This window comes from Anas platyrhynchos, chromosome Z (genome assembly GCF_047663525.1).
Source record: "Anas platyrhynchos isolate ZD024472 breed Pekin duck chromosome Z, IASCAAS_PekinDuck_T2T, whole genome shotgun sequence".
NCBI classification, from domain to species: Eukaryota; Metazoa; Chordata; class Aves; order Anseriformes; family Anatidae; genus Anas; species Anas platyrhynchos.
Genome location: NC_092621.1, coordinates 2,063,504 through 2,089,191, shown reverse-complemented (window position 1 = coordinate 2,089,191; position 25,688 = coordinate 2,063,504). Strand labels below are relative to the sequence as shown.

At 44.9% G+C, this 25,688-nt stretch overlaps 1 protein-coding gene and 1 long non-coding RNA gene across 3 annotated transcripts in view; both read right to left on the bottom strand.

Moving 5' to 3' along the window:
• LOC101791467 (uncharacterized) overlaps positions 1 to 1,163 on the bottom strand; it is a 43,996-nt gene extending 42,833 nt beyond the window's left edge. The window contains exon 1 of one of the 2 annotated variants that reach the window (XR_011805963.1): positions 9 to 1,163. This is a non-coding gene — a long non-coding RNA (uncharacterized lncRNA). The remainder of the gene's footprint in view (positions 1 to 8) is intronic. The other variant, XR_011805962.1, reaches the window with a different exon arrangement.
• Positions 1,164 to 13,510: 12,347 nt separating this feature from the next.
• Positions 13,511 to 24,922, bottom strand: ACAA2 (acetyl-CoA acyltransferase 2). Its single transcript, XM_005021396.5, has 10 exons — positions 24,767 to 24,922; positions 21,831 to 21,997; positions 20,734 to 20,862; positions 19,453 to 19,569; positions 19,092 to 19,239; positions 17,993 to 18,168; positions 17,010 to 17,139; positions 15,381 to 15,451; positions 15,121 to 15,275; positions 13,511 to 14,164 (listed from the first exon to the last, which is right to left on the bottom strand). Exons 1-10 carry the CDS (start codon positions 24,780 to 24,782, stop codon positions 14,080 to 14,082), a joined length of 1,194 nt encoding a protein of 397 aa, XP_005021453.3. The 5' UTR covers positions 24,783 to 24,922; the 3' UTR covers positions 13,511 to 14,079.
• Positions 24,923 to 25,688: the final 766 nt, after the last annotated feature.

Sequence of the window (25,688 nt, the reverse complement as noted above, 5' to 3'; positions counted from 1 at the left end):
CCACACACCGGCAGCCCCTGCCCCGTCTCCCGTTTGCACAGGAGCTGAAGCCAGCAGAGAACCGAAGGCGCTGTATTAATCACCCTCTTTTATGTGGGCTTTGAATGAGCTCCCCGACCGCAAAACTTGAAACTCGAATGAATGTGACTCACTCCCAGAGCCGGCGTTCATTGGCCCATAAACTCTCCTGATTTCGCCCCGTCCGAGTCCCGTTCCTATTGGAAGAGAGGCCCTGAGGTGTTACCTCTGCTGTAAGCAAATGTCACTGACTCGCAGTAACCCCGGAGGCCGGTATCACCCCATCACCCCATCATCTCCTAGCCTGCCCTCCAAATCCCTCATTCATCCCCCAGCAGCCCCGCGGCAAGCACGGAGCACAGCCGGCGAAGCTCTTGCAGAAATTCCCCCCCTGGGTACGGACACGCTTCCTCCTTTTCTGGGGCCGACGTATTTCTCAGAGCGAGGCTATCTACAAATCTGGAAAAAAAAAAAAGAATCCTCCTCAAACCTATTAAATGTCCAGATTTGCCACGGTGCACTCACAAAAAAAATAAAAAAATAAAAAGAGGATTTTTGATGAAAAGCCCCAATCTGTTTCGAATTAGCATCAGATCCCGCTCCGGAGCTGTTCTCTGACCTGCAGAGGAGCGCTGGAGATAAAGGCAGCCCAGATAGAGATGGATGGATTTGAGAAACATTTCTAGAGTCAAACACGGGCTTGGGAAGCGATTCATAAAAGGAAAGCCGAGCCATATGGATGCTGTATAGCTCAGCACTGGTGATTTAAGGCAAGCCATAGTTCGTAAAACGTGAAAATAAATTGAAATACTGTGATGTGCACAGATTGCTTAGGCTGCTGCTCTTCTGCCTCTCCCAGAGCTACGGCTAGACAGAGGAGCACAGGTCAGGCCAATGTCATTCTGCACCTGCAAGCCACGGAGTGGATCAGAGGCTCATGAAAGGGACAAAACTGTGATCTGTGTGCTGTAGTTATACATCACATCTCTCTCAAAGCCAGCAAAGCAGAAAGGAGAGGCTTCCCAGTTGCAAGGAACCCAAAAATGTCCAATTTCACAGAGGTGCTGGGCTCAGTTTCTGAAAAGAAAACTTTTGGTAAAAGTTTGACCCTTTACTTAAGCTTCAGATGGCAACAGATGAGATGAACACGCCTGCATGTACCTGGTTAATTCAGTTGTTAAAAAAACAAGTGAAGTCTGAAGCTTACGTTTTAGGGAAGGAAAGCACTGTGTCTTTGCAGCAATTCATGTTAAACAGTAACTAGCCTGAAAGCTTCCTCGATTCCTTTAGGACCTTTCTCCAGCCACTGCAGCATTCACAGTCTGTGCAAGGTTCCGGGGTAAGGCTGCATGAAAGGAGGATATTTTTGCCTTTTCTGAAAGTAAATTAAACAATTTTGTTAATAAATTATTTTGTTAAAGCCTGACGGTCTAAATAACAGCAGATGACATCAGGTAACGCTCCTTTCTGGGAGCTCCTTTCTTTTTCTTTCCCTCTCTCCCCAGTTTATTCCAGACACACTCTGAAACACAACTAAAATCCTAAAACTTTTAACTTTTGACATGCTTCTCGAAAGCCTTCAGGATCCTGGTGTATCATCCTGATTACTCAAGTTAATACATTTTTTCCCAGGCATCTCAACTGAGCCAATTTCCTCCCTCCTCTGCAACCAGAAGATGGTACCAGGGGTCAAAGAGGAGCAGAAAGTCCCAAGGATGGGTGGATGGAGAAGAAAAGGATGTCTCCTCTCTAGCTCTCCACTTTGAGTAGGACGGGACATTCACAATAGATGACAGACTTGAGATCACATGGGAAAGGTCACTCACATCCCTGTTTTCCCATTCTGCGTTTACACAACGCGTTTGGCTTCCGAGCGAGCTGTGACCATGTCACTTCTTGCAATCTGCAGTCCTATACTGACATCTTTTGCAAACACCCACTTCATTCCACAAATGTCATTAAAAAAAAAAAAAAATTAAAATTAATCTAACTGAGAGTAATTTAATTGAGAGGTCAGTGGGGTGGCAGAGCACGCACATGGCTATTTTTCCAACTACTCACACGCTGGAGAAAATCCTTGTTTACCCCATATCAGCAAGCGTCATCCATTAAAAAAAGACCAAAAATAACCAGACTAAAATAGAAACATACTCATTTGGTCATCACGACATTAGGGTCAGTCCCTATCCTCTTGAGCTCTTTGTCATCAACCTTGCAGAAGCCAAACGTGTCTGCAAGATGTGATTGCAGTCATCTGCGTGTGATTAGCAGTTGGGCAATGCCAGGAGACATCACGGTACCTCATCCAGCACGTGTTTGAGAGCCTTGAACGCTGGTCAGTGTTTCCCAGTTGCCATCAGCACATGGCGAGAAGGAGATGCAGCAAGGCAGCTCCTGAACCTCGAAGTCTAACCACCTCCTTAGGAGCTAATACAAAAAAAAAATACAAAACCGAAACAAACCTTTTTTTTATCTTAAATGTAAATACCTTATCACTGATTACCAGCGCTATCTTCTTGAGCCATTCCCTGGCTTTGATTTGCTGTAATTCACCTGCAAGATAAGTCGGTCAGGGAGCTGAATCAGCTAAAAGGTATTATACACCCATGTGCTTTTGAGAAAAACCGAAACGCAGGTGTCTCAACCAAGGTCAGGCTTTCCAGCATGCACAGATACCATAAGGCTATCGGGCTCCTGAAGGCAGTGTGCACTGCAGGCTTTCCTAGAAGCCTTCTTCTCGAATTTGGTTGCCGGGTCATGGCTATTTATGGCTGTTCATAGGAGACAGATAGAAGCAGGAAAGCACAGTCTGGATTTCATCCTGACCAAGCACGCCGCGTTACCACAAGGTTCGCCTGCTCGGTTCACTTCAGAGAGGCTGCGAGGGAGCGATGTGCTTCAACACAGGCAGTGGTTTTTTCATAAAAAGCAAGTATTTCAAGGAAACCATCCAAGGCAGCGAGCTGGACATGCCAAAACATGAGGCGCGCTGGACACCGCTCCCCGCTGCGGCCTGCCAGCTCGCTCCTTCTCCAGCCAGCTGTTTTATGAGATGACAAGTTTTTCCAGGCACCAGGCTCGAATTTAGGAGCAGCGGTCAAGCAAGCAGCGAGACACACAGCTGGTTTCATTGTCAGGATAGCAGCAGACACACATCTTCCTGCCCGCAGAGGCTCGGGACCCACGCTGTCTGGGCCTCAGGTCTCCCCATTGACTCAGACCAATCGTCCTCGTTCCTAGGAAAAAAAAAAAAATGAACTTTGATGGGATTCAGGAAGGAAGAACACACCCCAGAGCTTGAGAAGAGCTGTAAATAAAGGTACAAGAGGGAAGAAATCCTGCTGATCTAGGTGTGTTTTTCTACCAGCCCACCACCGCACAGCAGCTCTGAGGGAACTCCTCTCCACCTCAGGATGGACCCTTTCATCCCTCCCACCACGTCCACCACCACAACATTGACTTGTTCCTCAGGTGTGGCTGACTCCTGGCCTCTCTGGAGAGCCACCACGTGCTCCAAGAGCCGTTGGTGACCGTTGCTTTCCAGTCATTAGGCTGGCAATAAAAACGGAGAAAGCCCATAAAAGCTGAGGGGAAAAAAATCCACCTCGAGTGCAGGCTCAGCCCAGGAAGGGGCAAGAGTTAAATCGGGCTCAGATCTCGGCCCAGGCTCGCTGCCAGGCACAAAAAGCTTCCTGCAGAGCTGGTGTGGAGAAAAAACTTCGTCATGGCTTGGGCCTGGGTCTAAACTACCTCCAAAGGTGCCTCAGAAACCCCTGTGCACTGATAGGGGATCATGGGTGGAGTGAGGTGGGCCAGGCAGCAAAGTGTCTTCAGGCCCCAGAGTTAGGCAGCAGCTTGTGGGGGCTGAAACTTGTAGAATTAGGCTCTGAAGTTCACCCAGATCCCATCACAGATCCCACTGTGGTGGGTCACTCTCTGGAGCAGGACAACTTCAGGCTGACCAGCGTGTGAGCTACAAAAATCGGCCTCCACCTCTAGCACCCAGCCATTTCCTCACCTCAAGCCAGGGACCTAGGCTGGGTGCCTCAGTTTCCCCGCCTGCTACAGGAGCCCAGAAATCTTCTGGCGAGAGTAATGCCACGTGTGGAAAGCAGGGATCGTCGCAGTGTAAATATAATCAGTGTAAATAAAATCATTTCTCGTATTACTCGTGGCTTGCTTCCTCTGGTTCGCAGGAGGCGGAGCGTCACCGCGGGGAGCCCCGCTCACGCCACGGCTGTTCTGGGACACGTTGTTCGATTCGCACCAGCCTCCTACATCATGTTTCTTTCAGGACTGCAACAAAAAGAGCGTGGGAAGCACGGAGGGACCAACCCACTGATCTACGGCGCTCAGAAAAATCCCGTCATGCTTGCTCCTTTCTCCCTTGCCTCTGCTCCTTTGTAGTCGTGACCTCCCCCTGACGAGGCCAAACTTCTCCTTGATGGTATTTCAGAGCTGACCAGGGCACTGCATGAAGAATTAGCCAGAACACAGCATTCTTTGTTAAAATCCTGATTTTGACGTATGTAAATGGGGCAAGGTTCCTGCTCAAACTCCTACACCCATCAGCAGGTACGGACCAAGCGCACGTTCCTGTGTAACCCAGGCTGCATTTCTCCACCCCAGCCTTCCCGGAGAAATTTAATTGTGTAAAGTGAAAATCAAACAATATTTGGCAGGGCAATGACTCCTTTCATCCCTTCCAGCAGGCACGGGGTTTTCATGCTGTCTCTTCTTACTGCCAAGGATCCCAAACAAGGCCCAACATCCCACAGCACAAGCTGGCAGTACCTCCAGACCCCCCCAAATCTCATTGCTCTGTTTTCCCTGATGTTCCTTGGTCCCTTGCCTTTTCAGAGGTGACACTAGATGGTCTGGATGAAATTTAACTGGAAACCTTCAGGAGAAGGTAGCAGTGACTTGCAGATCACAGCAGTACTTGGGGGGCTTCGGTACCTCCTGTCAGCATCTTGTTTGGGGCACCAAGCTCTTTAGATACCACCTGGTGCATGAGGTGGAGAGAAAAAAAAAGGGCAGAGAGGTCTCATTCACCTCTTGCTTTCCTGTCGATGGTGAAGTACTCTTGAAAAACACTTTTCAGACACTGACTGCTGCTATCAGGGTCATCCTGGGGCTTCATGTACCAAGAGATGGACATCTTGCATGTCCCATGCTTGGGTCAACCACATCCTCAACGCAAAAAGAAAAATCAAGGTTTGACCTGAGGCAATAAAGAAGAAAGCAAAGGAAATATAAAAAAAATGAGGGGGAGGGGAGGAGGATTAGAGGCTAAAGGGCAGCCAGAGCCTCGTACAAAGCACTCCTCTTTCTTTTTGATCTTGTTCTTGGTCGAGAAGATCCTCCCCACTTCTGTCCAGTCACACATCACATTAGGGTCTCCTTTCTTGACGGGAAGAAACACAACACCAGACATTTGCAGAGGAACTCTGCTCTCACACAAACCTGAACAAGGGGCACATTTTCAAAGAGGCCAGCCCCTATTATGTCCCGAGCTAAGGACGTGAGAAGGCCCAAAAGATCTGAGGGTTGCCTGCAGCTCTGCAATATGCTTTCCGCGTAAACATAGACGAGCGGTTTAGGGCCCCTCTCGTTCCCACCACGCCCCGGTCTCCCCGATCATATAACAGTGCACATTCCTTCCTCATCAAAGAGGTGTTTGCAAAGTTTGGGACCAGAAGTGTGCTCAGCAAAGTGCTGGGGCCGTTGGGTGAGAAAATCTGAGCACAGCGCACACGGGTAACGCTTCTACTCTACCCAGAAAAAGTTTCCCGTATCATGTATCCACCTGACACCTTCGTACAGCTGGGGTCTTACTCTCAGATGGGGTTTTAACTGCAATACTAATCGAATTTCAGCTGGGTTTCTTAGGGAAGGGAGGCTTGCAGGAGTAACAGCACATCTCTGCTTTGGTCTCCTTAGTTTGAGTCTGTAGTCAGCGTTGACATCTCTTTCTTGGGGTTCCTTATCTTATCGAGACTTATAAACGGCAGGTATTTATGGTGGACTATGGTTTATGACTTATTTTTATTTACATTTAAAATACCTATATATTTATTTATATTTATCTTTAAAGTTGTGCTGAACAGCAGCAGTTTTGCTGGGCTTCAGAATACATCCTACTTTACAAAAACTTCTCTCCAAAGTAAAGATCCCCAGGGAAAACAAAGAGCACAGCCCCCTTTTTTTTTTTCTTTTTTTCTTTTTTTTTTTTTTTTTTCTTTTTTTCCTGCATCTGCATGGAATAATTCCACCCATTGCACCCAGTGACCTCAAGCCCTAAATCCAAGCTAGGAAATCAGCTCACGAGGCCAACGTAACATCGGCATTTCCAACCACTAAAGAGAAGGGTTCCTAGCAAAACCTTGAGCTCCTCCATCCCAACAACGATGCTCTGGAGATCTGAGTTGCCTTATGCAGGAACATGCCTCCTCCCACTGGTCCCAGGGAGGACGGATGCATGAGCAGGTTCAGCTGGTGTGAGGGATGAGAGGGGCAAGTCATAGCCCATGCCGAGGCTTACCTCACGTCCTGTGGCATCCTTCAGTGCGCTCAAGTCCTAAAAAGATGTTGGCAAGACCAAACACATCTTAAGAGCGGTTAGCAGATTCAGAAGAAAAACGTGAGCCCCTAAAAACTGCTAGGAAGCCAAGAGGTTCTGCCAACTCCAGTGTTTTCACATCCTATTTCCTTCATTACCTACATATTTGCATACGTATTTCCTGCATTCCTGCATGAAGAGTGCCTGTTTCCAAGAGCTTTGACGCACGCTTCGTGCCATGGGGTTAACGACAGCAAGAATTAAGGAGTTTTAGGTATAATGCAAAACGAAGACAAACGGAACCACACCATTACTGCAGCCATCTCAAAACACTTTGTGCAAGCAATGACGAGATCCAGCTCTGCTCAACATTGGACCAAGCCTACTAATGAAAATTTGGATCTGATTAGAAAATGACCTCTTACTTCAGACACATGACTGCAAGGTGTAACTGTACAGATGGGTAGAAACTGGGGATAATTTTCATTCCTGTGTTATTCACTGCCTCGTCTCCCTTTGTGGTTCATGCCTCAGAGGCAGCAAAGGCGACTGATACATTGGATTATTCTTGTTAATGAGTGAACGGGAAAGAACCCGGAACGGCGCTCCGTTTCCAGACAGAGCTGCAGGGATTGGCACTCAGAAAAACCCTCTTTGAATTCGCTTTGGTTGAGAAATCTCGTGTAGGCTCAGCTTTTATCTCACCCAACAGTTCATTCGTCATTTTAGCAGGCACACGTACCTGTGAGAACCAAGTAGGGTTGCGAGCACGCCACCACTAAGGGCCTTTGTGTCATGTTGTGATGGTTTAACCCTTCCCTTCACACAGAAATACCACACTGCTGACACACATCTAAGCACAAGGCATCCAGGATCACTCGGAGATCTTTCCCTTGCAGTTGTGATGCTCCTGGCAAAGAGACTCAACGCTCTGCTCCATACCTCCTGGTTGTGGAGACGTGGTTTGGCTTCCTCTTCTGAGAAGCAGCAACGACCAGAAGCTTGCAGATTTCCTGTTGGGGCATCTATCAAGAAGGAGTGACTTGTTTCCCTTCCATATTTTCTGATTTATTCACACTGAACACTCCCCTGTGCTCTCTGTCTCTGCTCATTCAAAAAAGACCATCACGTGCCATCTAAGTGGCAGCCCCGAGTTACATTTGCATCATTTTAAACCAAAATAATTCTGCCTTCTGAGAGGAGAGTTCAATTCTTTATACAACTTCAGGATTTCTTTAGGATCCTATCATTACTATCGATAGTTCCTGAAATTATTTCTATTTGAAAATAGTACACATAAGAAATCACAAGTCACACTCGAGGCATTATTAGGAGGTCTCATTTGAAGTACGTACGTATAACAGTCCTAATAAATACTGCAATTAATGTTCTTTGAAATACTATTTGTGTTTTTAAAAAATAATCTTGGTACTTACTCAGGAACTCAACCTTTTTCTGGTGGGAGAGGGCAATCAATTCTGGAAGCTTTGTCCACGTTTGAGAACCTGCTGACGAGATCACTGTGTTTGACCTAAGACCTTTCATTTCCACGAAGAGATTAATTATTTCTAATTATTTCAATTAATTATATCAAGTTGAATTCAGTTTCACATACATACATACTTAACACACAGAGTGCTTAGACACTATAGGGCTCGATATTTTTAGCTACCTCTTTCTGTCCTGTCTTCAGTCCTTTTTCTTCCAACAATCCTTTTCTGAAGGTCCAGGGGCAGAAAGATTTCTCTTTCCTCTTCATTTCTTCAAACAAGGCAACTTCGTGCATCATTTGGCAGTTCAGTGCAAGCATTTTGTACTTGGATTTCCAGAAACCGACCGTGTTATTTACATTGCCAGTTGCAACACATTTTCTGTGTAAAAGCTCTTAGATTTCACCAATCACCGCCCTTTTTTTGGATAAACAGTCGCTGAAGGCAAAAACACTGCTGGGGAGAAAGAAATCACAGCTGCTCTTGGAGATACAGATGGACACCGATGGCTTCAGCTGATGAACTTGCTGGAATTCTGTGATCAGCCCCAAAAATCCAGCTTCCCGGCGACAATGCACAAATTACCTGTCTCCTGGTGGACCTTCGTGGTATCTTTTAGCACGATGTGTTGATTAGCCACCAATTTGGGCGATGAATTAATTGAATTTGGTCCATTCTGACCGAAGCATTCAGGTGCCAAACTTAAATAGGGGCTAAAATGAACCCAGGGCATCCTCCAGCCTGAGAGCATTTTTCTTTTGGGGGCCTCTGCAGTGGATACACACAAAAAAAATACAAAAGACAGCACAAAACAGCTTCTCCTCCCAACCCAAGCACCCTGCAGGACCCCCCCAACCTCTGTGACTTTTATTTGGGGGTTTGAAGCATCACCTGTGGGGCTGGTGCTGCTCAGCACCAGCCTGCAAACAGCAGTGGGAGCCTGCAAGTGCCTGAAAACCTTCCGGACCAGGAGACAGATCTATGGGGTGCTGTGGGATTAACACCTGGGAGGGAGAAATCCTGGGAAGGAGCCCCAGCTTTTACTGCTGGAGCCTTGCAGAAGCCAGCGTAACGCTTCAAGTGCTTTGTCCGTGTTGTATTTTTCACATCCAGCTGTCAGGGGAAAGCAGCACACGAGGAGCAGAGCAGGAGCACGGAGGGGAAGGAGCTCATCTGCTTTTTTTTTTCTTTTTGCATTATCATCTCAGATGTTGATTTTCCACACGCCTCGCCAGCTCCACGCAAGCTTTTTTTTTTTCTTTTTTTTTTTTCTCTTTCCCCTTCCAGCGTTTCATTGAGAAACAAAGCTCAGCCACACAACCCTGCCCCTGCTGAAGTGTGGAAAGAGCCCGGGCTGGCCGCTGGTGAGTGCTGCTATTCATCTGACTAAGCAGCGTTTGACATTTCGGGCTTGCTGGGTCTCAAGTTTCCCTCTAGCAAGATATGGGCTGACTCGGCAGCAGCCAATCTCGGGCGGAGGCTGCGGATGATGCTGGAGGGAGGAGAGGTGCACACACATCCCGACAGCAGGGCACGGCCAGGCTCCTCCAGGGAGCTGCGTGAGCGTAGATCCAGCGAGGCTGCCCTCAGTTGCACCTTCTGGGGAAGTTATTCAGTTATTCACCCTCTTTATTTTTTATTATTATTATTATTTTCTCAATCGCCTGTGCTGGGTTTTGCTGTGCTAGGTACAATTTGACAGAGAAACTTGGTGGTATTGGGAAGATCTATGAAAATCCTAGAAGCTTTGCACCCTTTTTCTTAGCCCCATCCATTTTCCTTCCCTCTGAATAAGCCCAAACCCCAAACGTGATCCAAAACAAACGAGGGGAGACTCCGCTTCTCCAAGAAACAGTTTGTTCGGGTCACGCTGTTGAAGCCTCGAGCAACGCCTCCCTAACCAAGCATCTCCACCCGCTCAAAGGCTTCGTGCTCACGGGGATCAAGCACACTCCTGAAAGGAGAATGAAGAGGTTAAACCCAGGAGAAAGAACATGACACACAAGAGTTAAGTGGATCAGAGCAAATCGGGCTCAAAATTTGTGGCTTAAGTGGTCACACACCACTAAGAGGAGGCTACCTCCGGCTGCGAGCACTCGCAGTGCTGTAGTTTTGTGTTTTGTAAGAGAAAAGTAAGCCTTTTTCCCCAAAAACTCCTCAGGAGGGATACAAGATGTGGTGCTTGGGCACCATCAGCAGTGCGACCACCATCCCCACCACCTCCCCGGAGAAGGAAGAAAAAGGTTGACCGCTTGTTCAGCACCTGGGCTTCAAAACCGCCCACAAGTTCCCTTGTTTTGTGGAGAAATCGCACTCCTACCACATCCATGGCTAAGGAAAGGAAGAAAAAAAGGAAATAGGACATTTTTATGTGGTAACAACGCCGAGCGCCTTCTCCTCCATCACACGGAGTCACCGCCACTCCCCCTTCCTTCCCAGGAGAGTCACAGCCAAATCATTCCCACCCCCAAGCCAGGGATTTCGGCTGGAGGTACACAGGTGGGAGCAGCACGCCTCAAATTCTTTGGGTTTGATTGGATCCGAAATGAGTCTCGGGGCATCTGTTTTTAGTCTCGCGCTCATGGTTTTCCCGGTGCCTCAGGTTTTCACCTTGCCCCAAGCCCCAGAAACTGGGCAGAGCAGAAAGGGCAGCCACTGGGGGCTGTTTTCTTAAAAAAAAGCGTAATTTTAGCTTTGCCTACGTGGGAAACTTCAGCCTTGCTTTGCGGGTGCAAAAACTCCTGGCAGCACGATTTGATTAATGGCCAATTTAATTCAAATATCCCATAAATAGGATTTCTCAGCGCTCTGCCCTCTCTTATTTAAAGTTTTTTTCTTCTGTTTAAATTATCTTCTGCTTCACGCTCTTTCTAGACCTCGCAAAGCCCTTCTCAAAACGCCAAAAACGTTGTTTATAAACAACCACAGAAGAGGGGAAAAACATTGCAGCGGACAACCTTCTTAAAAGCCAAGCAAATAAAACGATCAATTTAACCCGTGGTTGTTGGGGGTTTTTTTTGGGTGGTGCTGGTGCAGTATCTTATATTAGAAATAAATATTTACGGAGGGGTTCTGATTTATTATTTTTTTTTCCTCCCTGGCAACAGCTGCGATAAATACTCGTCGAGAAAATGAGCGAGAGAGAAGAGTTGCACTGAAGAAACATGTTTGGATACAGGGCTGCGGGGAACTTGCAGCAGAATCTATGAAAATTCTCCAGCTTGGGGCCAATATTAAGAGCTCAGAGTGAGTTTTCCTTCGAGGTGTAGTCAGATGGTATTCCCCAGCTCCCTTAACCAGATTATTTAGTAGAAGGAAGAATTAAGCCTTTCATACAGGTTATCAGGCAGCAAGAATAAATAAAATCATCAGATTTTTCCCCTTCTTGCTGCTTTTTCCTCCCCCACAGTGGACAGACCAGGGGTACCCCATGCCCCATGGCACTGTGCCCTGTAATAAAAGGGAAAAAAGGGTTTTTTGGGAGGCTGGCTATTGCTCTACCCATGGGAGGTGCTGAGCGATTGCATCACTTGTTTTCTTTTACTCTTCTTCTGCTTCTCCTTTGCTTATTAAAGGATTTTTATCTCAACCCACGGATTTATTTTTTGTTACTTTTACCCTTCCGTTTTCTCTTCCCGCATCCCACAGGGGGCAAGAAGGGAGCGAGCGAGCAGCGATGTAGCGCTTAGCTCTCTACCGAGGTTAACCCACAACGCTTCCCTCTACCTCGAGACAGGGATTTGGTCTGCCCATTGCTGATGTCTAGCTTAGGGACCGCAAAAAACCACGGGCTGGCACAGAAGCTGTCTTGAGCTTGTCATCTTGAGCTTCCGTGCAACACCTCCCCGCCTCGCTGATCTTCCCGGCGATTAAAGCTGCGGTTTCACAATCCTTAATGCCCCATTTGGGCAACTCCCGATCTCCCAGAAAACAGATTCAGGCCAGGTGGGGTGGGAACACACAGCCCTGCTTCTGCTGCATCCGTGTCAAAAGTGTGCCCACCGGAGGATAACCAATAGCTGCTCTGCTCTAACACCTGCAGAGATGAATTATCACTCTGGCATTTTCAGATAGCTGAGGTTTAGCAACCCGAGCTTACACCTGATCCACCCTGCAATTCATTTGGCTTCGTATTTTGTATTTGTATTTTGACCTGGCATTGCTAGACTTGCATCTGGATTTGTTCTTACAGCCTTAAAAGGCAACATTTTAAACGTCTTTATCTTTTTAGCTCACTTTCTACAAGAAATACTTCTCCGGTATAAAATTAAAAACGACGATCACGTGTAATTCGAATTTAACTCGTGTTCCCGTGTTATTAAACTCTCAGTTTGTGAACTCAGAAGGATTAATTTCCCCTCAGACCCCTCCTCAGCATCCCACTAGCCCGGTCAGCACAGACCCTGCTAGCTGGAGAGGAGAGGAAGAGCCCTGCCCAGCTTAACAGCATCACACCAGACGGAAAAATGTCTGGATTTAGACTCAGAACAAGATCATTAGGAATACTGTCACAATGAGGTGAAACCTGCCTGAAATTGTCCGCTTAAGGAGCCTCGAAAATAGATCTTTAGATCTGTCGTGTCTAAAATGCACCACCCAGTGGCAGAAAGCTGTAGCTACATTTATCAGGAAATCACATTTATCACAGCTTTCCCAACAAATGCTTCCTTTTCTCATTCATTTCGAGGATAAAAATCAACGTTTTCGTTACAACTTGCCATACAGACTACTCACAAAACCGAAGAATCTCTCTCAATCTCTCTTCAAACAGACACTGAACTTTAAAATCTTGAAGCTGTGGAAGAAGTTGAAATGCATTAGAAATATAACACACATTAAGTCCTAGGAACTTCATGGGAAAGGATTTCACTTTCACTTCGGTTTGACAAAGCCCCCCACTGAGGCTCTTCCAGAAAACGGACAGGATAAAAATAGAATTGATATGGGAATAAACAGTGGGCTTACGCAGCAAGGAAAGGTTTCCAGCAGGATGTACGATGATCATCTGTGCTGGTAACACACTCATCTTCTGGAAAATGGACTATTGTGAGCCATTTGGGAGGAAAAAAGACACTGTGTGAAATGAGGATCTGGTTTGCTGCCTTCTAGCAGCCGTTTTTTGGAATCCACGTAAACAGCACTGAATATTTCTAGTCATTAAAGAAACTGGATCTGTAAGAAACCTTAGGAATGGTGATCAGCAGACTTAACTGTTGCCCACCAATTCTAACACTTGCCTTGACCTGAACTTGTTGCTCATCCAGATGTTCTGCTTCTGAATGGCCTCAAATCTTTCCCAAGGCAGCGGAGCAGCAGGAAGAAGTCGTATTTCAACAGGGGGCTGAGGATGAGATGAGCTAAAATAGCAGCAAAGATTTTAGTTTATGTATCACAGGACGGCGATTTGCTTTTAAAAAAAAATTCACAAACACATGCTGAGCCCTTTCTCATTACGTTTATTGTTCTTTTAAAAGGCACAGTGACAATTTCAGCTTCCCCTCGTTTTCTTTGACCTTGCAAAATAGCAGGGTACAGCTTAGAGCCATCGATCTACAATCAGGATATGTTTCAGATGGTCTCCAATTAAATTTTCACATTGCCTGATGATAAAAGAGGCCCACGTGCCAGACAGCAGCAGCAGCTGAAATAAGAAAAGTTAAAGCAACGCTGGCTTAACAAGCCGCACTGCTATTTTAAGGCAGGTTTGGTGAAAAGTTTGACAGGCAATTTCCTCAGGAAATGAAAAGAATTTTGCCTACGGAAATAGAATAAACTTGATTGAAAAGAGGCTTTTAGAAAATACTTCATCAGTGCGAAATTACACGGGTACTACACTTTCTTTAGGTACAAAGACATGACTGAGTCTTCTCGTTCCGAATCCAGGCTTCTCAGTTGTTCCTCAGTCTTGCAGGAATACGTGAAGGGAGGCAGTGGTGCTTCGCTGTCACAGAAGGCAGAAGTTTTCCACGGAATTTGTAATTTGGGTGACGCTGAAGTCTCCAAAATCCCTCAGGCGGTGTTCTCAATGAGCAGAGCAATGCCTTGTCCACCTCCAATGCAAGCTGAGCCAACTGCGTATTTCCCACCACGACGCCTGGACAGAAAATACGATGGTGAAAATGACTTCCATTTATGAAACCACGGTACCTGTGGTCCCCATTTTATAAAGAGAAACCAGCTATCAACTTTTCAAAGGTACTAATAACGAGATTTTCCAACCTTCTTTTTTTAGGAAAATATTACAAAGCCTCAGCTGCTACTGAAATATTTCCGTAGAAAATATTTTCTAGGTATTTTCTACATTTTTTTTCTGTAGAAAATATTTCTGGGTCTTTTCCACCTAAAAGACAGTAATATTATATTGCTCTTAGGTGATTTTTACTGCGTGTTGAAACCTTAAGTATCCCCTAATGCCATTTCTTTCTGTTTTGTACTCCTAACTCAAATATAATTTTATGGCCGAGGTGGTCTTTAAAAGCTAAGTTTTCTACGGCCAAACTCAAACATTTTTTGCAAGCTGTGAATTAATTAAGGTTTTGTGGTTGAATACTAGTGTAGGTACCAGCAAAAAGATACTGGGATCTTTGCCCTGAAGGGAGGGGAGGAGGAAGGCGAAAAAATAATAAAGGGAAAATTCAGATTAAAATGGTATTGAGCATATCAAGCAAGCCAGAAGAGTCAGCATTTTTGAAAATGGATTAAAGGAGAAGGAGGGCGATGGCAAAGCCTTTTAAATGTAGCCCGTTAAGAAAGGGACAGGCTTTGATCGAGGCAATTTCAATAAAGGAAACTTCCCCACTGACTGCTGGGGGCTTTGGATCAGAAGTAGAGGAAGGAAAAAACAGCTGTAATGATGAGAATGGAATACGAGGCTGGATTTGGACTGCAGGACACAGGCAACAAAGAGGTACACACTTCAGAGATGACAATTTTAAGCCCATGGACTGGAAGATTTTAGTCACACAGTCAGTATCTGTGCTCCAAATCCTTTGCAGGCGTGAATACATCAGCACTGCATTCGTTACCAGTAGCTATGGGCTACACACACACCTTAATTCATGCACCAGATGAGCTGTGATGCGTGCTCCCGAAGCACCCAAAGGATGACCGATAGCGATGGCGCCTCCGTTGACGTTGGTTTTTTCAGGGTCGAGGCCCAGCACTTTCTCGACAGCCAGATACTGAGGTGCAAACGCCTCGTTCACCTAAAACAGCAGAGAAACAACAAAATCGTTTGTATCTGTTCAACTGGCCAGTTGTATGAGGGGAAAAAGATCAGTAACCTCACCGCTCATGTTAAATCCTCTTACCTCTACCAAATCCATGTCCTTCAGGGTCAGCCCTGCTTTCTTCAGAACCTCAGTAATGGCAGGCACAGGGCCTAGTTGGAAAATCAGGTGCATAGTTAATTAAATTAAAAATAAATAAAGCCTCATGAACGTGCTGTCTGTTGGATAGCTTCAAAAAGCCTCATCAGATTCCCTCCCATGATCTGCTGTGGGGCCAATAAACCCTACATAAGGCACTCACCTGCTTTATTAGGTGGCAAGAGAACTCCAAAATCTAAAAATTAATTATTTGGCAGCCTCCTCAACAAACTGCCAAGGAAAGTTAGGAGTGTCACTACTGCTGCACAGCTATGTTGGTAAACGTGTACCGAAATTTGAAGTCAAGAGGACAGAATCCCATGGCAAATAAAACAACCTTTCGAGGCATTTCTCCTCGCCAGTACTCATGGCTTCAGTTTTTCCCTTCCTCAACACTTGTAGTCACCAGAAAAGAAAAATGCAGGCTGTCTGGGGTTTGGTGGTCATGTGTTTAGTTATGGGTACTGCTGTTTTTGTGCTCTTAGTATAACTTAACTGTAAATCTAGCTTAAAAAACAAAAAAAAAAAGCTTAAAGGGCTGTTTAGGTATGTGCTTGCAGGTCAAAGAGACTGTGATGCTAGACGGGAGCTGATCATTAATGAATAAAACTCATCCTAAAATGCTTTTTTAAGTATCTCACTACCAAGACATGGTGCTGAAAATTCATAGCTCAGGAATAAATAAAAAAAAACAAACATAAAAATGAGTAAATGACCTAAGAGACAGAAAGGTTAAAAAGAAGAAAGGGCCCAGGTCAAAGCTCGGTGGATCATTAGAAAGACTCCGGCTTAATACTAGACCCTAGATGTATTTCATGGATTGATTTCAGGATGCTCATTATGTGTGAGAGAAAAGGGAGGGTCTCATGTGGACAATACAAAGATTCTTAATGACAGCCGAGGAGACTAAGCTTCCCACCCCCCACCCTCCCCTTTTTCTTTCTGAAATAATGAATTCTCTCCGAGATTGTAAGGCCGGGCTCCCTAACACCATCAGTATGTGCAAAGGCAGCCGCTCAGTCTGAGCTCCTCTGTTCTCAGATCCGTCGCTGTCATGGCTGTGAATCTCTTCTGGCCTTTTTGGGTTGCTGGGGACAAGCCGTGGTATTAAGCAGCGAAGATACGAGCTGTTTCTCCGTATGATTTATGAAGTTTTTAAAACGGGCTAAAAGAGTCGCCTGACCTACAAAGAATGGCCCGGTTTCGAAAGCACAATGACAGCATGAAGTCTAGCGAGAGAAACCCTCCCTCTACATTTGCTTTGAAGGTTGGGTTCGTCAGATAGCCCGAGCGAGAAAGCAAAGCTGACAATGCTTCATTTGCATCTCTTCTGGCACATGAAACCAGCCAACAATGACTTCTCTGCACAGAAGGGCAGAAAGGAAAAGCAGCGCCGGGATACAATGCTGTCTACAAACTGAACAGAAGGGAAGAATCCCGGCGTGTCTGGCTCAGCTTGGAGGGTTTGTTTGCGTTAACAGCGGCTTGATTAGAAAAGAATCCTTCTTAGGATGCCCAGCACAAGAAGAGTTTGCTCGATGCTGTAAGAAAATGTGCTTTATTGCAACTTACCAATGCCCATTATGGAAGGGTCACAGCCAGAGGAGTGATAAGCTACAACTCTCGCCAGAGGAGTGAGACTGTGCTTTTTAAGGGCCGATTCGCTGGCAACGATGACTGCGCCGGCTCCGTCACACACCCCCTTGCAGTAAGGAGAGAAAAGCATTTTTAAGGGAGAAAGTACAAATTAAAAAAAAAAAAGAAAACACATTTTAAACTAAATATGCCCCTCAGAGAAAAACCAAAACCCACCTTTCGTCTACAAGGTTATTATTAACACTTAATGAACAATTATTTTAGTGTGTATTCAAAACGTACCACAATCTTTCACTATTCTGCCGACTGTCAAAGAAAAGTTGATTCATTTTATTAAATATAGACGATAATTTTAGTATTTCAGACAAGTAAAATACATTTTTGCCACCTAAAGTCTTCCTTATACTGGAAACATCATTCTGTAGATTTGCAGGGACCCTATTAACATTAGATAACCTAAGTATCATTTCCTATTAATGGTACGATGCAGACACCCATCCTTACTGTGGCCACGATCTATTTTGGGCAGGAATTGGGATTATAATCTCACTGTGGCCCAAAAAATATTAATCAGTTGATTAAGGTAATGACTGTAAGAGGAAATGTCCCTAATGACACGCTGCTAAGTTCTCAGTCTACCCTGAGTAATAAAAAAAGCGTGGTTTGGGCTGGAGAGGATCCTAATTGTGGCACGAAGACAAGCAGCAGCATGCCCGGGAGGGTAACGGCTGGTTTGTAAAGCAGATGTTCAGCAATCCTCTCCCCCAAAAGAAAAGAAAATGGCTAAATCCACACAAACATTGCAAATATTAAAAAAAAAACAAAACAAAACAGAAATCCTTTTCACCAGGAGACGCTGCTGACAGCCAAACGTGGCTCAGAAAAGACATAACAGTGACAACAAATTTGGAGACCGCTAAAGGTGACACTTCCACAAACCAAGGCTTCGACGTACTCACTGAAGCATTCCCAGCCGTGACTGTCCCATCCTTTTTAAAAACAGCCGGGAGTTTTGCCAATTGTTCCAGAGTGGTCTGGGGTTTCGGGTGCTCGTCCTTTTGCATGCTTTCTTTCCCTTTCTTTGTTTTCACTTCCACCGGTGCCATCTCAGCGTTAAAATGACCAGCTTCTTGAGCTGCGACCACACAAAGGAAAATAAAAGACTGATTAAAAAAATGCAGTACATGATTGCCTTTTGCTCTGTTTCAGCCAAGAGCTCAGGGAAGCAGATTTGTGCCTTATTTAGTTTAAATAGGCCAGCTGGGGGGTTATTGCTTGTTTGTATTTCTTGGAAACAGGACAAAAACTGTACAAACATGTTCTAAAACTTCTCCAAATAAAACCTCCAATATTAAAATATTATTTCAGGTTTCACAGGTACCTAAGATGCCCATAAGAGCATCTGGCCACATCACCTAAGATTATTTTTGATGCCAATATTCAGGCTACTAAACGCTACCTTTTTTTTCCACGGTGTTGACATGAACTCATGGATTTAAAAACTCTTCAAACTGAGCCACGATTCACTTCGATTCATCCCACAGAGGCAACTCTAAGGGATTTAAATTGCCATTTGGCTACCTCTGATTTTTTTTTTTTGACAAGTTCCACAAGGTCTTCTTTCCCGACTAGCCACAGGACCATCTCTTTAGCGTGGAAAGGATGCACTAATTGTGACATGCAGATATAAAAACAGGCAAAAATCCTGGATACCACACACAAAACAAAAAGCAAAAGCCTCTTCAGTGGCACAGTTCATAGCAAAGACTCCAAAAATGGAAGCAATTAGAGTATCAGCAGGGCAGGCATCCCCTTATTGATCAATATTGATGAATATCAATGAACAGGACTTCCATACCCATTAAAAAATATAAAATCTACTTTCAAGAGTAGCAGCTGTTAAAAATCAGCATTATTATCAAAAAAAAAAATCAAAAAACAAGTGACACCAATATGCATGAGCTACATAAAATTTACAAACAGGCTGAATTGTTGCTAAAAACTCTCTAAATTTGAGACTGGTATCATAGAAATGCTCCCGTTCCTGAATTTACTAACCAGCTTTGCATCTCTGCTGTGTTTTGAACGCGTAGCGGTCACAGTCCTCCCGCGTGATGCTGTACTTCGCAGCCAGGTTTTCGGCTGTAACTGCCATGGGTATTTTCACGTGCGTGTCCGTCAGACCTTCCCACAAGGTGTCCTCCAACTGCACGGAACAGCATTAGAAGACAACCAGAAAGCACAGCAACATTAACATTTATTATTGAGTCTTTTAATTATCCCGATTTTAAGCTTTTATATTATATAGAGAGCTTTGAGGGGATACAACGAATGATCGAAGTTTTTGGTCTGAGAGTTTTATTACACTTACCTTGGAATAGAAATTCTAATCTTCTTCTGAAAAAGCTACAAAACTGACCTTGAGTTCTGCTCCTAATCTGGTTCCGAATCGAATGTTTCGAACTGCGTAAGGAGCCTGGCTCATGTTCTCAGCTCCACCACACAGGACCACTTCGGAGTCATTGAGGCAAATTTCCTGGTAACAGAAAACCCAAACAGATTTAGGATTTTAAAGTGTCAAAAGAAACACCAAGCACATACTAATTCACCCCCAGCGTAGCCCATAGAAGCCTTACACTGACCACTACAAAATTCTGCTTCCTTAAAATCCTTCACTCCGTTGGACAGTTACAGATATTTCTGTACTGAAACAAAAGCAGGTGAAATTATCCCGATATGCTCTGTAAGTAACTTGTTAATAATTATGACTAATTTGAGGTAATTTGGGCTAAGGTGCTTCCTACAGTTTCTAAAAACCCTGTGCACATGTAATGAGTTCTGAAAAGCCTTGTCGTGTGCCAGAAAAATACAGGAACAAGCACCACTGATGAAATACCACCTTGGGTAAAGATCTCACAACCATGCTTGGTCAAAATCTCCAACTGATCTTTTCAGCGTAGCGTGTATAGACTTTCCAGAAAGCCCTAGAAAGAACTCTTAGATCGGTATTATTGGGAAAAATCACTCCTTTCGTAATGATTCATTGCTATTCAGACAAAAAAAAACGTTGCTGCTTTTCTAAAGGAAACTGTGAGAAACTTGTGATTAGGTGGAGAGTAAATACTATGATTAAAAAAAAAAAAAGATGAGGAACACTTCTACATGAAAAACACCTTGTTTGTTAAGCAGAAAAATGTCAAATGAACAATGATGTTTAATTATTTTTTAACAATCAAGTGTATTTGTTGAAGGAATGGAATAAGCAAAGCTTAAAAAAATCCCCTGGGGTAAAAGGCACCATGGGAAACATTCAAGGCACACGTTAGAAACTGTGGCAGAGTTTCATGTTTGACAAAGGATATCGAGTAGTCCAGCAAAAATAAAGAGGAGGTGGATCAGGAGATGTGATTTCAAGCCACTAACGGCTCTCTCATAAATCTCACGCGATGGTCAGCTGCAAATAAGTTGATTTTTTTGTCTGTTTTAGAAAAATGATGCTATAAACTACCTAACCCATGACGGTATGATGATCTTTGAACAAAAACCCAATATGATGCCTTTACCAGTGGTATCCAGGAGCCCATAACTCATCTCAAACACACAATAAATGCTTTTACACATCTCTCAGTTAACGATATGATAAAAGTTACAACTAATACAGAAGTACAGGAGAGAAAACAAAACAAAACACAATTTATACCTGACATCCATTGGCGATGGCTTGGAAACCAGAGCCACAAAGTCTGTTGACGGTGAGGGCTGGAACGGGGACAGGAACTCCCACCCGCAAGCCGACGTGTCGCGCGATGTAAATAGCATCCGCAGAGCTCTGCAGGCAGAAGAAAATTAAAAAAAATAATTAAAAAATTTAAAAAAATAAGCTAACGTGTGTTATAAACACGTGATTCTGTGCACAACGCTACCTGACAATGGAAACTGGGGAAAAAATGTGGAACTAAGCCATTTCTGCTGAAGAAGGGGATTGAAAATAGCCTGTTCACAGTTACTTATGCTTAACCAAGTAGAAAATAGACTAAAAATCGAAAATTTACGGGTGGGGGGAGATGGGGAAAAGAAACAGAATTCCAGTGTGAAAAGACTGCTGTTCCTTGTGTGAAAATGAATTACATGATGGAGCAATTTGTCTGTTTTTTGATGAATAATTCTTAAAAAAGCCCAGAAATTTGAGTAAAAGAAACCGAGATGGTAGCCGTGGCTGATAGAGGAATCAAAAGCTACTCTTTTGGCTACAGATCCTGCAGCATCCACATCAAAATCTCCTTGTAAAAGCTATGGCAGAGATATTTGGACAGTCAGACAAGGTGTGCGTCCTTCTCGCTGAAAGTAAACTCATTTATTTTTCCAAAAAATCTCTTTAAAAAGCTCGAGGGAAATGGGCCTAAATCAGTTCCAGCCTCTAGAAAAAATGGGATTTATATAATCAAGTGTAAATTCATCAATGATTTAATGATGTAAGACATTAAAACAGGAAAAATGTAACAGGGATTAGCATCTGGCCATGTAATGAACCTGTATTTTTGGAACAGCCTCACCTGATTTCAACTATTTTTGTGGAATTAAAAGAAATCTAAGCCTTGCTCCCAGTCACGTCACAAAATCATGCAGGGTACGTCCCTAAAACACGCACGGGAAACGCTACACTACGAGTGCTACTTACCCCTTCCATTTCCACCCCTGTGGTTTATTCTTGGCTGCAAAACAGAGGGAGCTATCTATAGGATCACAGCGAAGAGGACTGAAATAATCCCCGGCTGGCGAGTTTTCCCTGCTACCCACCTGCATGACGCTGCCAACGATGACGCTGTCGACGATCTCAGGGGAGACCTTGCCAGCAGCCAGGGCAGCCCGAGCGGCATGTTCGGTCAGATCGGTGGCCGTGAAGTCCTTGAGCAAGCCCCCGTAGGTCCCGAAAGGAGTTCGCTTCGCCGCAACGATGAAGACACCTGCAACAGAAGGAAGAACGATCCAGGATCATAAATCCTATCGATATCCTAATCCTGTGTTCATCCTAAAAGACAGCATGAAGCCAAGCAGCTCAAGACAAGTAAGATACAGGAGGCAGCAATGCTTTAGACAGGAAAAATATGTCAGAAATAATGGTCAGAAAAAAAAAAAAAAGCTAGAAGACTCCTGGAACACCTCCTTTCCAATAAAAGATTTGGAAAAAAGTAGATAATTTGGATATGGGGCAGACAAAGGAGGCTGCCACACTCCACCAGATATTAGTGACAGGGCACTAAAAGCATAAAAGGAACTTCCATGAAAACCCACACTTTATACATGTGAAATAATCTGTCCGATGAGGAACTGCTCTTTTACAAATAAAAAAGGCCATTTCCTGTCTTATAAAAATCAGGAAATTTGGGGCTTGTTCACAAAGTTAAAAAAATAAATAAATTATATTTGTTTTGAATTTGACTCCTTTAACTCCAGAGAAAAAACATTCTCTTATCCAAAATGTAATATTTCCATGATTAATATAAGTCATCTAAGCTGTATTAGCACTGGCCTTCCAATTTCTAAGAAAATCCAGTTTTAAATGGGAAGGGGAGCCTGTGAAGGAGCACAAACACCTTGGCCAGAAGGAGCCTAAGAGGACTGGAGCCCGAGCAAAGCCCTGCACCCTACAGAACGTGTCCTGAGTGCTTGGCACTGCAGCTCTCTGCTTCCACGTGTCGGAACAAGAGGGAGGCAGGCTGTGAACTTTCCCCCAGTTGAACGCCAGAGCTCACGCGCCTTTGCTGCAGCTGCCACGAAACACCCACTGTTATTTTCAGCAGGGCTGGAAGGATACGTGCAGATTTAAGGATGAAGGCAAACAAAAATGGGTGTTCTTTACGTTGCCCGTGACCACCATCCTGACTGCTTTCAGGTTTTGTTACAGGCTGCACGATCTCTGGCCAGTTTGGTGCTCCTCCATCTCTTGGGTCCGTGGATTACGCGGACCCCAGGCTGCATAATTTCCAGGGAAGGACTTCCAAACTCGTGAAGGTCAAGCTCACTCCACTACAAGGGTCTGAATGCAATGCTGCGACCCGAAGCAGGCAGTGCTTATGCTCTGAAAACCAGCTGGGCAACCCCCTGAGCAAGAATTGCAGCTTCAGGGATAAGCATCAATGCCTGTTGAATGAAATCCACTGACCCAAAGTTTTTTACTTAGCTTGTACATGTGGATTTTATTTAAAAAAAAATCTGAAAACTACTAACAGATGGAAAATGTGAACCCCTACAGGTGTTTTTGTTCTAAACAAAGATGAGGATGCTTTAACTGATTTATCATTATGGAAAACAGCCGCATTTAGTATATTAGTGCTTAGCTGCAAGGCTTTGCTGTGAACCAGGTCAAGGACCCGACCAAGCCAAAGAGTTTTTCCCCTCCCTTTTGACCAGGAGGTCGGCTGCCCGCTTTATCTGCTGAATCACACAGAGACAGCTTTACAAACAGGCCCGGGGTGGGGCAGAACTTTGCCCTTCAACCTTCAGTTGACAACAACAGCGTTTTCTCTTCCAACCCGACCGCTCGCCGCTGCCCACGTCGTCCCCACAGCACCACGGGGCCAAAGCAGAATGGCAAGAGGTAAACGAAGTCCTGTGAGAAAGAGCCCTGCCTTTCATTAGCTCTTCTTAAGTCCCCGTTAATTAGCGCTGTCCTACATCACCACAGCAAGACTGCCACTCTCGGCTGTTTCCCAAGGTTACAAAAGCATGATGAAAGCAGAATATTACCAAACCCATATGGATCTGGAAAGCTTTGGGACTAGAAAGTGAAGGCAGCCAGGAATTCTTATCAAACACTCAGTTCAAGACATGTTTTAATCTGGTTTTGTTAACAACCCTCTGCCAAAATCAGACACAGACGTGAAGCCTTCTCTAACCCTCCAACACTTCTTAAGTGCACTTGGTATGAAAATATTTCTTCTCCAGATCCTATTCTGATGGCCTAAAAAGCTTCAGTTTGAGGCTTTCAGCACCAAAACCTCCAACTATGGCTTACCTGTGTGTTATTATATAAATACAGCCACCAAGCAGCAAAGCACTGCCACACAGCCTTATTTCAACACATTTCAATTCTGTTTTTAAGCAAGCTTGGATCCTACAGACCTCCTTTACCTTATTTGTGGAAGACGTAAGGTTTAAACTACACAGAAATAGTTCTTTACACAAAACTCTTGTCAGAGCTGCAGGAGCTTACAACCTGCGCTGTTACTTCATGGACCTCCGTGTAGGTTTGTGTGCTGCCTCCAGCCCTACACAAAGTTAAACACACTATAATTCCGTCACAGGTCTGCAGATCAGCAGAACTGTGCCAGCTCTCTAGGCTTTATTTGAAATATTAATGTTATTTCCAGGCATTTATCCACGCTGACACAGGACAGACAAGACAGCAAGGAGAAAAACTGAAGAAACCAAAACAAACCCAAGCAAGACCCACAGAACAACCAACACCCACAACCCCACCACCCCCTCCGCAGACAGAAAGGGGCTCAAAAATGCCATTTTCCCTTTTTTTTGCCAACCCCACAACCCACCCAGGGGCTGAGGGACCCAGCCCTTGCTGCACCCCCGCGCTGCCCCCTCGGGCAGGGCAGCGGGGCCAGCCGGTGACACCGACCCCCAGACCCTTTTGGGGAGCCCCCCCAGGTGGCAAGGGGCTTCCCCGGGCCGACAGGACCCTGAGGGGACCCCACAAAGACCCCACAAACCCGACTCACCCCTGAGCAGCGCCATGGCCGCCCCGCTCCGCACCCGCCCTCTGGCAGCGCCGCCCCCCCCGCTCGCATTTTCACCACGCCAATAGAGGAGGCGCCTGGATGCATTTCCGCGCAGGCGCCGCTTTTGGCTGATTTAATTATTTTATTTTAGCTTTATTTGACTTTTCCCCTCCTCATCGTCCCCGCGCTTCGGAAAAGGGGAGCGGGGGGGTGCGACCTGAGGCGGATCGGTGGTGGCACAAAATGGCGGGCGGCCCCGTGAGGGGCCCCCGGGGCGCTGCCCTCTCTTTTGGCCCATGTTGGTGGCTTTACATGGAGAATAAAGGGGTTTTCATCCCGGTTTTCTCCCTTTCTACACCTCGACTTTCCCACCTGGGGTGGGTTATACCCCCAAAAGCACCTCACAAATTTCTAGTGTTTAGAAAGACACGCTGAGGTGTAGTAAGTGTGGTGGTTGGTGGAACACCTCAGGCTGTCAAAGGGAGGATCGATAAAAAATGCTGTATTACAAACAAAAACATGCCATATGTTCCTTCAGTGAAGGAATTTAAAGCATTTTTCTTCTAGATTTTCCCCATGAAAACTGCATTTTGTATTCAGAATGTCTTTCAACTGCTTTGCCGACGTAATTCCAATGGTTTAATGAACCGGGAGACCAGTGAATGTACCTGTAACCTAACCTTAAAAAAATAAATAAAAAAGGGGGAGTAAAGGGGAAAAACACAGCAAAAATGAAAAAAAAAATGTTATACTTTATTTTCTGTCTTTGCCATTGATTTGTCTCACTTCACATACACAAGGGCTGGCATTGCCTCTGCTCCTCTGCATGGGTTTACAAGGCCATAATACTTCACACTCAATTGGCTTCTAATTACCTCAAAATATGTAAACATCTCTAAAGTTGTCACAACTTCTAAACCTT